Below are 16,578 nucleotides of genomic sequence, written 5' to 3'. Positions count from 1 at the left end.
ATTCCTAGTAGCTGGACTGACTGTTTGAGGAATTTTCTTCTCGGATTTCTCAAGAAAACATAGAGCGTTGTCTAGACCTAATTTCTTTTTCAAGAGCTTTCCTAGCTTCGGCCTCTGGATGAATAATGTCTTTCTTGTTTAGACAAAGTTTCTTCCGAAAGTCAGATGATGACTTAGAAGTTTGTCCAACTGATGGATTGTTGAAATGAGGCTTAATTAGCATTAGAGTCGATTTTGAAACCACATTAGAGTTGTAGACACAGGAATCAGACAAGGTGTCGTTATCAATCTTAAGTTCTACATCACTATCAAGTGAAGCCCAAAAGGACTTGAACTGGTCCAAGTCATGTCCATTTGTATCATGAATGATTTCTTGATAACATAATTGTTCGGAGGACCAGAGTTATGAACACAAAATCCAGTACTGCTTGTGCTATGTAAGGATTCCGAAGACTGATTCGGGTCTAGGGATATCAAAGGCGGAAATTGCATGGAATTGGGGTATGTAATAGTGATCAGTTTGAACTCAGGAATCAAAGACTGATATTTGTCCATGGTTTCATGAAGGGAAGACAATGGTGAGACAGGGTTATTCGAATAAGTGTGTTTCAGAATATCTCCCATAAATGTTAAGTTTTGAAGTTTCTTCAGGGGACGACCAACTAGCTTTGGAAACTCGCTTCCAGGACCAAGGGCTTTGGACTAGGGATGACGAATATTGTGTTTAATTCTTTCATTAGCTTCAAGAATATCGATCTATTTGTGTAAAGCATCAATTTTCACATTAAGACGTTTATTATCAGTAACCAATATATTTCTTTCACTAATTGAATTTTCATATTTCTCATTTAAAATAATACATTCATCCTTAGCTATTACAAGTTCTCTCTCTAATGATTCAATCTTAAGCTTGCGGTCTTCAAAACGTAATCTAAGTCTAGTCAACTCACTATCCAACTTTTCACTAACTTCTATGGCAGACTCATTGGCTTTATGGATAACTGTCATATCTGATTGAATTTGAGTAAGATAAAGTTCAAAGTTATTATCAGTAATCATGGATTTTACCTGCTGGATGATGCTTAGGCCATGTGGATCATTTATCGCCATCTAGCAGTAGTTTGGCTCAATATCATCATCATCAGCTTCCGAACCAGAGGTGTAACACCCGGTTCAGAATCGTTTCATTACTTGGGGCCGTGGCCCGGTTATCAGTTATCATAAGGCTTAGGGTCTTGGGGAAGAAAAGAATTATCCTTTTTGGTCGTGGGTATTATAGATTAGGTGATCCGAGAGTTCGGTTGTGTTTCGGACCCGGGGTATAGTCGTAATTTGGCAGTTCGGGCCTTTATGAATTTTGGGTTTTTTGTTCGGAAGATCTTTAGGCGCGGGTGTGTTGATAAAAGTATAGGGCTTATCCTCACCTTTCTGTGGATATAAAGTTCGTCGAAAATGGACTTAGAACGAAGGAGTTATGGTGAAATGAAATCTAAGTGTTGTAAAGGTTCATCAAGTATGCAGGGCGTAATCGCGGAGGCCTTTTGAGTACACCGGGCGTACTAAGAGGTACGTGGGGCATACTCCCTTCAGATAGAAACCTTAATTTCTAGGGTTTTGCCCCGATTTAAGCTTCATTTATTCTTTGAGCTTTTCCTCTTATCAGCCTCCATACCTCCTAAACCCTAATCTCGACCCCTAGCCACCATTTTAGAGTTCTTAAGCTGTTGTGAGGGATTTTGGAGTGTTCTTGAGCATTTTGAAGAGATTGAAGGTTGTTGAAGGATCATCACTTGGAGTGGGGCTTGTAGATCCAGAAGTTACTCATCTTTTGCAACCTATTGCAGGTAAAAAGCTCTCATCTTGGCATCACTTTGGATAAATCTTTTTTGGGGTGGTTTATGGCACATTTTTGTCCCTTTGGTTTGTCTTTATGAGTTTGAGCTTGCCCCAAGAGTTTGGGCACTAGATCTGAACGTTTTATGTGTCCCAAATACATAAAAATGTAATCTTGATAGTTGACATCAACCCATGCTTGTGTATTAGCCCCCTTTGTTGAAGTTGTAAAGTAAGAACTTGGAGTTGGGACCCATTGAGTCATGCAAAAGCTCAAATTAACGACTTTATGGATTAAGGCATGTTTTGGAACTAGATCTGAGCATTGGCCGTTTTGGCTTAAGGGATTAATACATTTTCTAAGTGGACTGTGGACAGAGTGAGTATGTGGGGCACACCTCCTAGTACGCAACACGTACTGAGTCAAGTCGAGGTACGCTGAGCATACCAACTGAGTACGCGGGGCGTACTCAGTCTGTTGGGGTTTTCTCGATGTGTTGACTTTTTGACCTAGGACCATGGACCAGAAGTTTGACCTGAGTTGACCATTGAATGTTTTAGGCCTTTTAGGATATTGGGCCTTCTTGGATTAGGCTCATGATGGGTTTGGGCCCAATTTTGGATATTGGGCCTCGTGGTGCCAGTTAAGGGTTTGGGCTTGATGCTAGTGGATTGGTCCTTAGAGTTTAGCAAAGTAAGGAAAGGGGTGAAATGGAATTTTACCCTGAAGGTTGGTCATTGGGCTAGAATTCTTGTTTGGGTCGGGAATCAATTATTGATAAAATGTTATTTGTTGTTGTTAGTACGAGGATTTCGGTAGCAGCAACTCGAGTGTTCGGTTAACGTGGTTTGAGGTAAGTTTCCTCACCATGTTTAGCGGGTCAAAGGCTATAATTCCGGACCATGATTTTGTTATGTTAGGATGCTAGATGTCTGCGTAACTATTGCATGTGTTATGTGCTCGTATGCTTACCGGGCGGGGCCCGATGACCATTTTGTATGCTATGTATATTTATGATTATTGCATGTGTTATGTGTTATATGTTTATATGTTTATATGTATGCCAGGCAGGGCCCGATGACTGAAAAATCTGTATACCGAGCGGGGCCCGATAACGGGCAGGGCCCATTATGTGTTTATTTATGTATGTATGGTATGTGGTATTTGGGGAACTCACTAAGCTTTTTGCTTACGGTTTGCAGTTTATGTTTTAGGTACTTCTGGTTCCAAAGGGAAGAGCGCGGGATGATTGCAGAGCACACACCACACGATTCCACATTTTGTGATTTACCCTGATGGTTGATGTTGTATTGATACAATTTGTTACCTTGGTTTTATGACAATGATATGGTTTACTATCTTATTGACATAAAAATGAAAAAATTATGGGTCTTATTTTGGGACGTTTCAAGTTGGTATCAGAGCCTTGGTTTAAGGGATTCTGACATACTCACGGGTGTCTCTGAACTCAAACTGGGGGTTTGGTAAAGTTTTTCCAAAAAAAGAAAAAGAAAAAAAAGAAATGTTTTTAAAGAAAAGGGTTTTCTAATACAAAAATGGTGTGGTGCATGAAATCGACCGAGCTCAAGTATGTTATTCCCAAATACACATACATGTTATCTGATATGATTTGTGTTATGAATCTTTGAATCGCATGCTAGTTAGGGCTAAGGATCTGCTCAGTGTTTGCATGATATAATGCTAGGAAAGATGCCTTGTATGTCTATTGTGTGAGCTTGTAGAATTACATGCTAGTTCTGATCAGTCAGTGATAGATTGGCCTGATATGTGATGTCAAGTAGCCTAGGGAGCATGGGATGCTAGATAGGGTATAATCTGTATGCGTAAGGAAATCGGCAGCGTGAGTGGAAGTTCCTAGCATGAGTTGTAGTATGTGAGATTAGATGTTCTTGGTTATTCTTGGATCGGAATGTTACTACACGAATGCTGCTTGGTTTCTACTTTGTCGAGCTCTTAAGTGATGTGAGTTAGCTACTAAGTGAATATGTTAAGTCACATGTGACAAAGATTGAATAATCTCAGAGTGATGGATTTGACCCTATTGTGTAGCTCTCGTTTGAGTCTAACAGTTGTAGGGATGAATCTGTTACTCGAAGGATTGTCTAAGCTTTGTTGCATGTTATTGTATTCATGAAATAGTTAACTGAAATTATTGGAAGTTCTTCAGCAGTTGATGGCAGGGTGAGGTCGGGAACCTAGGAAAGGTTAGGAAGTGCTTCAGTGGGTTAATTTAGTTGGGCTGATTAGCGATCATATGGAGTATCAGTTTGAGAAGGTGACTTAGAGGATTCGAGATGATTCTCGAGGAAAGTATGGATAGGTGTGGAAGGTAGTATTGCGTAACATCCCCAAAATTCATGAAAAATTTAAACTTTTTAAACATTCCAAAACCATCCATTTTTTACAAATTGTTTTCAAAATAGTTTAACATCAGAGAAATCCAAGAAATCATAACACAAAATATGAAGAGGTGCACGATCAAGCCTTCGCCTTCCCGCGATCATCTAATGTACCTGAAACAAAATCCACAACTGTAAGCCAGAAGCTTAGTGAGTTCCCCCAAAATACCGATACATAATAAATAGCACACATAATAACAACATGTAATGGGTCCACAACTTTACAGACTGGATTACCCCCGAGCCCACAACATAAGTCTGGCTTGCCCCTTGGGCCCACAACTTATGGCTGGCTTTCTCCCTTAGTCCTTGGACTGGAATACAGAGATTTTCCCACATTACGAGTCTGGCATGCCTTGCCCGACCCTCAGCTCGTATTTAGAATGCTCATGAGTCCTCAGTATGAGTATGGCATGCCCTCCCTGACCCTCAGATCATATCTGGCATACTCCGGGGTTTGTTGGCTACAACACGGAGCAGTACAACCTCAACCCAACCCACACAACATGTCGACATGTAACATATAAATACACATACAGATAATCAGACAGTATCACAGGTAGTCCTACAGATCTACCAGACTAGCATATCAAACTGGCATGCATATCTAACTCATACTCAACATATCAGTAACTACTTGGATATCAATCCAATGGGACGTCCTTGGTGCCTTCAACCCCTAAGTATAGTGAGGAAAACTCACCTCACAATGTCGAACGGAACTGAAAACCCTCGGCTGCTGACTCACCAAAAATCCCGAACTATCACAATAAACAAACACAAATCAACAGTTGAAATATCAATCTTGGCTAAGTGCCCAAACATAGGGTAATAGTCCATTTTACCCTTTCCCAAATATGGACCAAGGCCCAACTCCAAATCCTTGATCCAAAGGTCCAAATATACAAGGCCCATAATTGGCCTAATTTTCCACATTGGGCCCAACTCTTTAATTGGGCCTCATCCTAAGGTCCATTTCCATAATTGGCCCAAGAAACTTCTATTCAGAAAGTCCAGCAAGGGCCCAAGCCAAACTGGCCCAACGATGGCCCAAATCCGAAGCCCAACTCGCAAAAACCCATCAGAGGGCGTACGCTGGGCATACCCCGAAGCTACACGGGGGGTACGCGAGCCTTGCGTTGACTGGAAAACGGGGACATTGACTGCGTACGCGGGGCGTACCCTCGCTGTATTCAAAACTCCAATAAATGCTTAATGTCTTAAGCACTTAAGCCCAAATTCCAGATCCATTGACCAAATGTGTCTCAGAACCATGAAGTCTCAAACTTTAAGACTCTGAACGTCCAAAAAGTCCTTAATAAATGGTCTTAATCCATTAAGACCGTTCTACAAATTGCATGGGACATTTCTAGCCATTGGGACCTCATTTTTATCACTTAGAACCCTTCCTAGGGTCTGAAAGGACAACTCAAAACGTCCAACATGAATCATGCATTATAATGGGACTTTATGGGACACAAGAATGCAAATAAGCTACCAAGGATAGATATAGAAGAGATAGGCACAAAGGTAGAAACTTTGTAGCTTCTGGAGCTCCCAAAACAGATGATGAACCAAGATCTACAAGCCAATCTTCCCTCCTTGACTACTTGATGCACAAGCTTCTCCTTTAAGGCACACAAAACACACTTATAAGCTCAATTTGCTCACTATGAGGCTAGGGTTCTCTCAAGACGGCTAAGGGAGGTGTGGAGGCTGAAAGAGTGAGCCATAATGTCCCATAATGTTGCTTAAATACCCCAAAAACCCTAAAAATTAGGGTCTTATCCGAACATACGTACGCCCGACGTAAATGGGTGTACGCCCAGCGTACTAGGGTGTGCCTTAATACGCGTGGCGTTCCCAAATGTACGCCTAAAATACTACTCAACTTTCCAAAAATTACTAATATGCCCCTAGGGCTAGGTCCAAACCAATATCAAGGGCCAAAGTTGACTTATTAAAATACCAAGGAATGATTTGAATAAAACCTGAAATCCGGAATGTTACATATTGGGCCCTTACTACTGAAAGCACAGGACCCATACTCGAATCGGGGAGAGTTTCGGAGAATCTAGGAAACTTGTGGGATAAGGACCTTTGGGTATGTTCTGATCATTTGCATGTTGTTTTTCAGTATGGAGATGAGCTCTTGGGAAGGAGGTTCGGGTTCAAATTCAGGCTCAGGTGCAAGTGCTGAGCCAATTGATGAGTGCATGCGAGAGTTTATCTCGTCGGAGATTACCCGCGATATATTGGAATGGAATCCTTTGATATTTGGTTTGGTCAAGGAAGGGATTTTGGAGCTCTTAGAAGGTTGTTTTGAGGATTTTTAGGCCGAGATTGTAGCGGGACAGTTGGGGGCTCATCTGGAGCCCAAATCTCGTGGAACCCTAGAATCCTTCATGAAGGAGGATCCTATTATGAGTTCTTGTGATTTGGGATCAGAGGTGGGTTATGCACCATGTTTTCACGAAATCGATCCCATGATTGGATTGACGCGGAGGTTTTACAAGCCTTACGTGAGGAGTTACCCGACATCATTGGGCGTTTCACTAAAAGATTGGTTGCCAGGTTTGACGTTCGGACCATGGTTGTTCAGACGATTGATGGGATGGTCGAGGTAACCTAGGAGCAAGAAATGGTTCGGATAGGCAACTAGGAAAGAGGAAGCGGACTCATGGTCAGACTCGACGATCTGAGCAGTTGGACGTCGCCATGGCTAGTGTTAGAGACCCGAGGGACCGTAATGTTTCCACGAAGGATGAAGGGGCACATGAGCATGTGTGCGACAAGTCTAAGTGTGGCAGGTACAGATGGAAGGGCTACCTCCACCAAGAATGCACCCTGGAGGTAGAAATGTGCCATTGTTGTCATCAGTCGGGTCATATCAGGGCGAATTGCCCACGCTTGGTGGTTGGGGCGGCTCATGTTCCATCTTAGGTGCCTCGGCAGGAAGAGGAGGTCAGGATTCCAGCAGGTGCTATTATGGGTATGTTATATTTTTCTTACTTCTTGATTATTATCAGTATCTTATATTGCTTTGGAATTTTGCATTGGTTTGGGTAGGTATTATTTTTGGTTTAATTCCCTGTTGTTGTCTGGGTTATATCATCAAGAATTGTTATATGCCATTATTGCCAAGAGTCATGCGTAGGTTATATCCTGCTGAGCGGGTTTCAGTTTATTGGTTGTTGTTCTGGTTCTTTGATGGGGTCAGCTTGGGGGTATCATTGGAAGGTTTATGGACGGATCATCGAGTTAGCTCTCCAAAGAAGGCAAAGTTCATTTGTGTTGGCATTCGATCCGGTGGGGTCGGCGGGTGTCTATGCAAGAACCTTTGGGTTCAAGCACTACCATTGCTAGGGAAGGATAAGTAGCAAGAAGATGGCGGTGGCATTTTCATGAGCTTGGTTGGTCATTGGGAGCACTAGGGGAACTTATTTAACATTGAAGTCAAAATCAACATCTTTTTGGAGAAGGAGGCACATCGGACGCGTAATCTTCGAGAAATCTTTGATAAATCTTCTATAGAATCCCGCATGGCCCAAGAAAGATCGCACTTCTCTAACACATGTTGGGTAAGGAAGGGTTTGGATGACATCAATTTTTGCTTTATCAACTTCAATTCCCTTTTTGGGGACAATATGACCCAAGATGATGCCTTGATTGACCATAAAGTGACACTTCTCAAAGTTTAACACCAACTTTTTCTCAATGCATCTTTTCAAAATCTTCTTAAGATTATCTAAGCATTCATCAAACGAATTGCCATACACTATGAAGTCATCCATGAATATTTCAATGATATTCTCAACATACTCGGAGAAAATGATCACCATGCATCTTTGGAATGTGGCGGGGGCATTGCATAATCCAAATGGCATCCGGTTGTAGGCAAACGTGCCAAAGGGGCATGTGAAGGTCGTCTTGTCTTGATCTTCGGGGGCAACGGGTATTTGATGAAAACCCAAGTATCCATCGAGGCAACAATAATGCGACTTGCCCACCACTCTCTCGAGCATTTGGTCGATGAAAGGAAGAGGAAAGTGATCTTTTCTTGTGCTTGAATTCAACTTTCGATAATCAATGCATACCCTCCATCCATTTTGAACTCGAGTGGGTACCATTATTCCTTTGTTATTCTCAACAACCGTGATTCCCGTTTTCTTGGGAACCACTTGAACCGGACTAACCCACTTTGAGTCGGAAATCGGGTAAATCATATCCGCATCAAGGAGTTTGATTATCTCTTTCTTGACAACTTCCATCATGGGAGGATTTAATCGTCTTTGAGCTTCCCTCCTAGGCTTAAAATCGTCTTCCATGAGTATCTTGTGAGTGCATACATTAGGGCTTATTCCCTTAATGTCCGCTATTGTCCACCCCATGGCCTCTTTATGATCTTTCAAACTTCAATCAATTGGTTTTCTTCAAAGTCTTTTAATTGAGAAGAGAGGATCACCGGTAGAGTTTCATCTTGACCTAGATAAGCATATTTCAAATGGCTAGGTAAGACTTTCAATTCAAGTGTGGGTGGGTGGATTATGGAAGGTGGCGTCTTGTTTAGAGAATGAGATAAGGTAACTTGAGAAACATCCTTTTTTGTTGAGTTGTTAAGTTCTAAAGTCTTCACAATCTCTTCAACTTCGGAGTCCAATGTATACATGTCCAATGTTTTCTTCAAACCTTCAACATCAAAACTCATGTTGAGCACCATCTTCAAAAGATCCCCATGTGATAACTCGAATAATTCTTGGGTGATTGGTTCAATCACATCAACCCGATATAATGGAGAAATGTTGCTAGGGTATCTCATGGCTTCAAAGATGTTGAAATGAATGATCTCACCATCAAATTCCATTGTGATCTTCCCATTATGGACATCAATAATTGTGTGAGCGGTATTCATGAAAGGTCTTCCAAGAAGGATCATAGATGACTTGGAAGGGGTCTTCTCTTCAAGGTCAATGACATAGAAGTCCGCAGGAAATACTAGTTGATTGACTTGAACTAGTACATCCTCCAACACGCCTCTTGGAAATACACTTGACTTGTCCGCTAATTGAATGATGACTCCGGTTTCTTCCAAAGGTCCAACATTAAGAGATTGAAAAACCGAGTAAGGCATTACATTGATTGAGGCTCCAAGATCTAACATGGCACTTTCAACATGTAAGTCACCAATGGTACAAGGAATAGCAAACATGCCTGGATCCTTGCATTTGGGTGGAAGCTTCTTTTGGATAACCGCGGACACATTGGCATTGACTTGAATCTTTTCATTCGCCTTAAACTTCCTCTTATTAGTGCACAAATCCTTAAGAAATTTGGCATAGCGCGGAATCTGCTTTATGGCATCCAATAGCGAAATGTTGATTTGAACTTTTCGGAAAGTCTCAATAATTTCTTTCTCTTCCTCTTGTTTCTTGGAAAAGGCTAACCGAGAAGGGAAAGGTGGTGGTATGACCAATGGCTTGATAGGCATGTTGGAAGAGTCGGGTTTGTCAATGTTGGGAACAACCGGTTCCTTTGAAGTAGCTTCAACCTTTGGAGGATCAACAACAATAACCTCATCCTCTTCTTCTCTTGAAACTCTTTTAGGGTTGCTTTCTCCAAGTGTTTTCCCACTCTCAGAGTTATGTCATTCACATTGGGATTCTTCTCGGTTTGAGATGGAAGTTTTCCCCTTTGTTCCATCTTGTTGAGAGTGGTGGCCAAGTCTCCAATTTGTGCTTGAATGTTTGAGAAAGTGTTCTTGGTCTCTTGTTGAAATTGGGTTTGGCTTTGAGCAAGAGAAGTGACAAGTTCTTGAAGGTTCATTTGATGGTTACCACTTGATTGGCCTTGTTGATGATGTGGTTGGTAATTTGGAGGGGTATAAGAGGTTTGTGGATATGGAGGTTTTTGGGATGGATATTGCGGATGTTGAGGTCTCATCAAAATGTTTGGTGGATTTTGCTTTGGTAGGTATGGATTGTTTGGGTTATTCCTCCAATTTGGGTTGAAATTGTTTTGAAATCCCGTGGGTCTTGGTTGACCTTGATATCCTCCCATTGCATTAACATTTTCCGGTTCACTTCCAAGTGTGGGACACTTATCCGTGTAATGCCCCGTCATGGCACAAATACCGCATACCATCAATTGTTGACCACTTCCCACCACCATTTGACTTAGCACATTAGTCAAATCTAAAAGCTTTGATTCCAAGTGTTGAGTGTTGCTAACTTCACCAACCACTTGCGGAGAATTTCTCTTCATTTCATTTCGAGTCCCAAAGTTCCTTTGATTTTGAGAAATGATACCAAAAAGTGCTCTTATCTCTTGAGGTGTCTTGTTGAAGATGTCACCACCACTTGAAGCATCAATCATCCTTCGATCCTTTTCATTCATACCCTCATAAAATTGTTGAAGAAGTAGTTGTTCGGGAATGTTGTGTTGAGGACAACTAGTACACAAGTTGTTGAATCGCTCCCAAAAATCATGAAAAGTCTCATTCTCCCCTTGACGAATCCCAAAAATGTCACTTCTTTGACTTGATATCCGGGAGGTGGGATAGAACTTGCTATTGAAGGCCTTGAGTAACTCTTCCCATGTGTGAATAGATCCCGGTGGTAAGTTGAATAACCACTCTCTAGCTTTGTCTTCCAAGGTGAGCGGGAAGGCGGTTAGCTTGAAATCATCCAATGTCACGTTTTCGGGCAACATGCTAACACATATCGTATGAAAGGACTTTAAATTCCTTTGAGGATCTTCTCTATCCAAACCATGGAACTTGGTGAGTTGATGTATGAAACTTGACTTCAATTCAATCCCTCGGCGGTTTGCGGGATAAACAATACCAAGAGGTGTGTGAGTAACATCCGTCTCCATCATTTGTCGAAGTGTCAACTCTTGAGGGGGGGTTGGGTGGATTGGGGTTATTGGGATATTGTTGCAAGTAATTGGGTGGTTGTTGGTAAGGTGGGTATGGGTATGGTTAGTGATTGTAGATTGGTGGTGGATAAGGTTGGTAGTTAGGATATTGGTTGTAGGGAGGTTGTTGTTGGGGGTACATTGGGTTTTGGTATATTGGAGGGTGTTGGTACATGGGTTGATTTGGGTAATGTACTTGTTGAACTTGAAAAGCATTGTTTTGAGGTTGGTTGTTATGGTGGAATTGTTGGTTTTGTGGTTGCGGATAATTGGGTTGGTTTTGAGGAGGGGCTTGATTCCAAGGTGGCATTATAATGAGAGGTTCTTGTGGTTGTTGTCTTGGTTGGTGGGGTGGTGTATTGGCATCTTGATTATTTGGGTTTGGGTTAGGATTGTGAGGTGGAGTGTGATTCATGGCTATGTAGTTTTCAAACGGAATGTCTTCAAAGGAATGACCAACAATTGGAGAACTCGGTTCGGTGTCGGTATCACTTGAAGTATGAACTTGATCTTCTATGTTGATTAGTGGAGAAGAGGAAGAAGCTTGAACGAGTTGTTGTTGCTTTGCTTGTTTGACTAACTTTTTCAACCTTTTTGCTTCTTTTTCAATTTCCGGATTGTAGAGTAGTTCACCGGTTCTTGTAGACCTAGGCATAAACAATCAAATAACAATAACCAATGCTCCCCGGCAACGGCGCCAAAACTTGGTGGGATGTCAAGTCCACCAAGCAAATTACACCCTTTGTTTGCAAATAAAACGTAATATAATGGTAAAAAGGGGTATCGATCCTCGGGGAAATGGTTGTATTCAATCACCAATGCAATCTAAAAGAACTATTGTAAATAAACTAACTAACTACAATTAAACTAAAAAGAGGGGGGGTGTTATGATTGCTTGAAAACTAAAAGACTTGAATAACTAAAAACTTGCAATTAAGCAAGATAGTGAGATGCTCAAATGTTGGGAACAATTGGTTAATCAAGTCAATTCAACACAATGAACATTTGTGTGTTTATCATTAGGATTCAACATGAAGCTTATCATTCATCCCAAATTGGTTATAGCAATCATGAAGCATGATATGCCAAGATTCCTCTTAGGTACTATGGAGGTTGGGGAAGCCCACAACACACCTTCTTAATCAAGATCAAGGGTTTAATTGAAGCAATTGAACCTAAGAAGTTAATTAGCCTTAAGAAAGAAGGAATCCCCAATTCCTAGAGGATGTCAATGCTTACACATCCATAAAGGAGCTATGATTCATAAACTAGAGATGATTTTTACCATCATAAAGCCCTTGTTCTAAGTTAATTCAATGATTCAATGCAAAACCAAAGAAATAAACTAACAATAGCTCATTCAAGTGCCAAGCTCATGATCAAAGCATTAAACAAGCATAAGAAATATGATCTAGAACCATAAACATAAGATAATTGATAATCTAGCATGAATCCTTCAAAAACCCACAAACATTCAAAGGTTTTAACCAAAGTTAACCAATATAAAGAGTTTAGCCACTCATGGCAATAGAACAACAATCACAAAAGTCTAATTGCATAAAGAAACTACCAAAAATCTTGGAAAGATGAAGAGAAATGAGTCTTGAGCTTCAAAAATCGCCTCCTCCAGGTCTCCAATGGTGTAAAATCGAAGTTATGGCTGCTAGATCTGATCCCCCAAGGTAATGGCAAGCCAAATGACTAAAATGCCCAAACTGGGCAGTTGCGCGGGTACCCGCGCAACGGAAATTCCACCCGCGCAAATGTTGATGTTATGCTATTGGTCCTTCATTCCACCACTCCACCCTTCCACTACCAAAGATTCCTTTGGTCCCCTCCATATCCATGTAATTCAAATCAGCCAATCATCTTTTATCTTCAAATGTGGATGCTCCAAACCCAAAATTAATTATCCATGATCCATCTTCACAAGCCTACTTCATCCAAGCCTTTATCTTTTTAAGCCCAAATCTCTTTTGGTGGATCCGCCAAGCCCAATAGCGCCTCGAGAGCCCACAAGTCCGTCTTCACTGTAATCCACAATCGCAATAAGCTCCAAAACCCTGCAAAATTCCTTATGCAACATAAAAAGCACCCGGTACGATCCATACTAAAGAAAATAAAGAATATACAATGCAATACTAATAAAAAGAGTTAAAAATCTAAAATAAACTAATAAAAATAAGGAAATAAAATAAGCTATCATGGACTTTGTCACCAAAATAAGGGACTTAAGGATTTGGGTGTTGTATCATGGGAAGCGATTGGGTTGTCGAACTTGTTGAGATCTTGGGGAGTGATCATCTGGATTTGGGGAGTTGTGCGGTTATTGGGATTGTCTAGTGATTGAACGCTAGTATTGGTAATCGCAGGTCATCGGCGGTTCAAATTATAAGGAGGTAAGATGGGTTGGGAGCCCATCAAATTTTGTGGATTGGAAGAGTTTCGACGAGTCTAAGTGGGGGAGAATCATTCATATTTCTTAAGCTGAATCAGATATAAAACTAGTATAAGTTTCACATCCCAGTCGGGAAGGAAGATGACTCAAGTGGCCGTCTGGATTGAAGATTGTGTAAGTTGGGAGTTTAGAGAACTTCCAACAGCTGGTTGACGTCTTCTTTGTGTTGTATATCAGGCAAGTAGATGGATCTGGGATTAGGATTATGTTAGAACCTCTCTTCATATTCTTGTCCGATTAAGGCTTAGGGGTTTGAAGTATGACCCGAACACCTGATTGGAGTATAGTCAGCTGCATGTTCGACTCAAGATGAGCCCGATACGGTATTAGCGATTTGGGACTCGTATGAGGAGTCGCTTGTTATTCGGCGAATATGTTAGTCACTTGCAGTTGGATTAAATAATCTCAGAGTAATTGATTCAACTCTACTGCGCAGCTCTCGTTTGAGTCTAACTGTTGCAGGGATGAGTCTTCTACTCGAAGGATTATGAAATCCTTTTGTCAAGAAAAGTGTTCTGCAACAAAGAATGGTCAGTGATTATGTTCCCAGTAAAACCAACAAGATAATCAAGGGTTGGAAGTGTTTTGATTAGTTTGGAATTCAAAGTGGGGTTGATATGTCAGCGGTTCGCAGCGGGCTGTCTGTCAGGGAGTCAGACAGGGTTTCAGAGTTTCGGATTTCGGTCACGGTGGTAAGGATTTTCCTCAGGGGTTAATTTTAGAAATGTGAAGATTTGTTCGTCGCAAGGTAGTGAGGGCCCTAATAAGGCCTGGTTCAGTGATAAGTTTGGCATATCGTTGTATGTATGATCTGTTCCTTTAGCCAGTGTCTGAGTTGTGGATGATCCATTCGTGTTATCTGGTATGGTTGCGTGTTAGTAAGGAGCAATTTCGAGGACGAAATCTAATTTAAGTGGGGGAGAGTTGTAACACCCGGTTCCAAATCATTTCATTACTTGGGGCCGTGGTCCAGTTATCGGTTATCATAAGGCTTAGGGTCGTGGGGAAGAAGAGAAATAGACTTTTTGGTCATGGGTATTATAAATTAGGTGATCCGAGAGTTCGGTTGTGTTTCAGAACCTAGGGGTATAATCGTAATTTGGCAGTTCGAGCCTTTATGAATTTTGGGTTTTTGTTCAGAAGATCTTTAGGAAAGGGTGTGTTGATAGAAGTATAGGGCTTCTCTTCACCTTTCCATGGATATAAAGTTCGTTGAAAATGGAATTAGAACGAAGGAATTATGTTCAAATGAAATATAAGTGTTGTAGAGGTTCATCGAGTACGCGGGCGTACTCGTCGTGTACGCAAGGCGTAGTGGGTGATCAGATTGCAGAGGCCTTTTGAGTATGTCGGGCATACTAAGGGGTACGCGGGGCATACTCCCTTCAGATATAAACCCTAATTTATAGGGTTTTACCCATATTTAAGCTTCATTTATTCTTTGAGCCTTGCCTCTTATCAGCCTCCATACCTCCTAAACCCTAATCTCGACCCCTAACCACCATCTTAGAGTTCTTAAGCTCTTGTGATGGATTTTGGAGTGTTCTTGAGCATTTTGAAGAGATTGAAGGTTGTTGAAGGATCATCACTTGGAGTGGGGCTTGTAGATCCAGAAGTTACTCACCTTTTGCAACCTATTAAAGGTAAAAAAAAAAAGCTCTCATCTTGGCATCTCTTTGGATAGATCTTTTTTGGGGTGGGTTATGGCACATTTTGGTCCCTTTGGTTTGTATTTATGAGGTTGAGCTTGCCCCAAGAGTTTGGACACTAGATCTGAACGTTTTAGGTGTCCCAAATGCATAAAAATGTAATCTTGATTGTTGATATCAAATCATGCATGTGTATTAGCCCCCTTTGCTGAAGTTGTAAAGTAAGAACTTGGAGTTTGGACCCATTGAGTCATGAAAAAGCTTAATGTTAATGACTTTATGGATTAAGGCATGTTTTGGAACTAGATCTGAGCATTAGACGTTTTGGCTTAAGGGATTAAGACATTTTCTAAGTGGACTGTGGACAGAGTGAGTGCGTGGGGCGTACCCCCTAGTACGCAGCGCGTACTGAGTCAAGTCGAGGTACGCTTAGCGTACCAACTAAGTACGCGGGACGTACTCAGTCTATTGGGGTTTTCTCGATGTGTTGACTTTTTGACCTAGGACCATGGACCAGAAGTTTGACCTGGGTTGACCATTGGATATTTTGGGCCTTTTAGGATATTAGGCCTTCTCGGATTAGGCCCATGATGGGGTTGGGTCCAATTTGGATATTGGGTATTATTGGGCCTCGTAGTGCCATTTAAGGGTTTGGGCTTGATGCTAGTGGATTGGTCCTTGGATTTTGGCAAAGTAAGGAAAGGGGTAAAATGGAATTTTATCCTTAAGGTTGGTCATTGGCATAGAATTCTTGTTTGGTTCAGGAATTAAATATTGATGGAATGTTATTTGTTGTTGTTAGTGCGAGGATTTCGGTAGCAGCAGCTCGAGTGTTCCGTTATCTTGGTTTGAGGTGAGTTTCCTCACCATGTTTAGCGGGTCGAAGGGACAAATTCCGACCCATATTATGTTAGGATGCTAGATGTCTGCGTGACTCTTTGTGATTATTGCATGTGTTATGTGTTCTATGTTTTTATATTTATATGTATGTTGGGCAGTGCCCGATGACTAAAAGATTTGTATACGGAGCGGAGCTCGATGTCGGGCAGGGCCCGATGCCGGACGGAGCCCGATGTCGGGTGGGGCCCATTATGTGTTTATTTATGTATGTATGGTATGTGGTATTTGGGGAACTCACTAAGCTTTGTGCTTACGGTTTTCAGTTTATGTTTCAGGTACTTCTGGTTCCAAAGGGAAGAGCTCGGGATGATTGCAGAGCAAACACCACACGATTCCACATTTTGTAATTTACTCTGATGGTTGATGTTACTCATAATTCATTAGATACTTTTTATGAATGTC

The 16,578-nt window shown here is 41.4% G+C and overlaps 1 protein-coding gene across 1 annotated transcript; it reads right to left on the bottom strand.

Moving 5' to 3' along the window:
* Nucleotides 1–8,662: 8,662 nt before the first annotated feature.
* Nucleotides 8,663–9,742, bottom strand: LOC145113295 (uncharacterized). Its single transcript, XM_079049404.1, has 2 exons — nucleotides 9,414–9,742; nucleotides 8,663–9,290 (listed from the first exon to the last, which is right to left on the bottom strand). Exons 1-2 carry the CDS (start codon nucleotides 9,740–9,742, stop codon nucleotides 8,663–8,665), a joined length of 957 nt encoding a protein of 318 aa, XP_078905530.1.
* Nucleotides 9,743–16,578: the final 6,836 nt, after the last annotated feature.

Source organism: Lactuca virosa, chromosome 5 (genome assembly GCF_052849685.1).
Source record: "Lactuca virosa cultivar CGN04683 chromosome 5, Lactuca_virosa_CGN04683_v6, whole genome shotgun sequence".
NCBI lineage: Eukaryota > Viridiplantae > Streptophyta > Magnoliopsida > Asterales > Asteraceae > Lactuca > Lactuca virosa.
Note: the sequence above shows the minus strand (reverse complement) of the source record. Positions and strands in the feature narration are given on the sequence as shown.

Coding starts and splice junctions, on each gene's coding strand:
- LOC145113295 (XM_079049404.1), bottom strand. CDS start 9,742: ATGCCTATCAAGCCATTGGTCATACCACCACCTTTCCCTTCTCGGTTA. Junction 9,291..9,413: donor TTACATGTTGAAAGTGCCAT/GTTAGATCTTGG, acceptor TGTATTTCCAAG/AGGCGTGTTGGAGGATGTAC.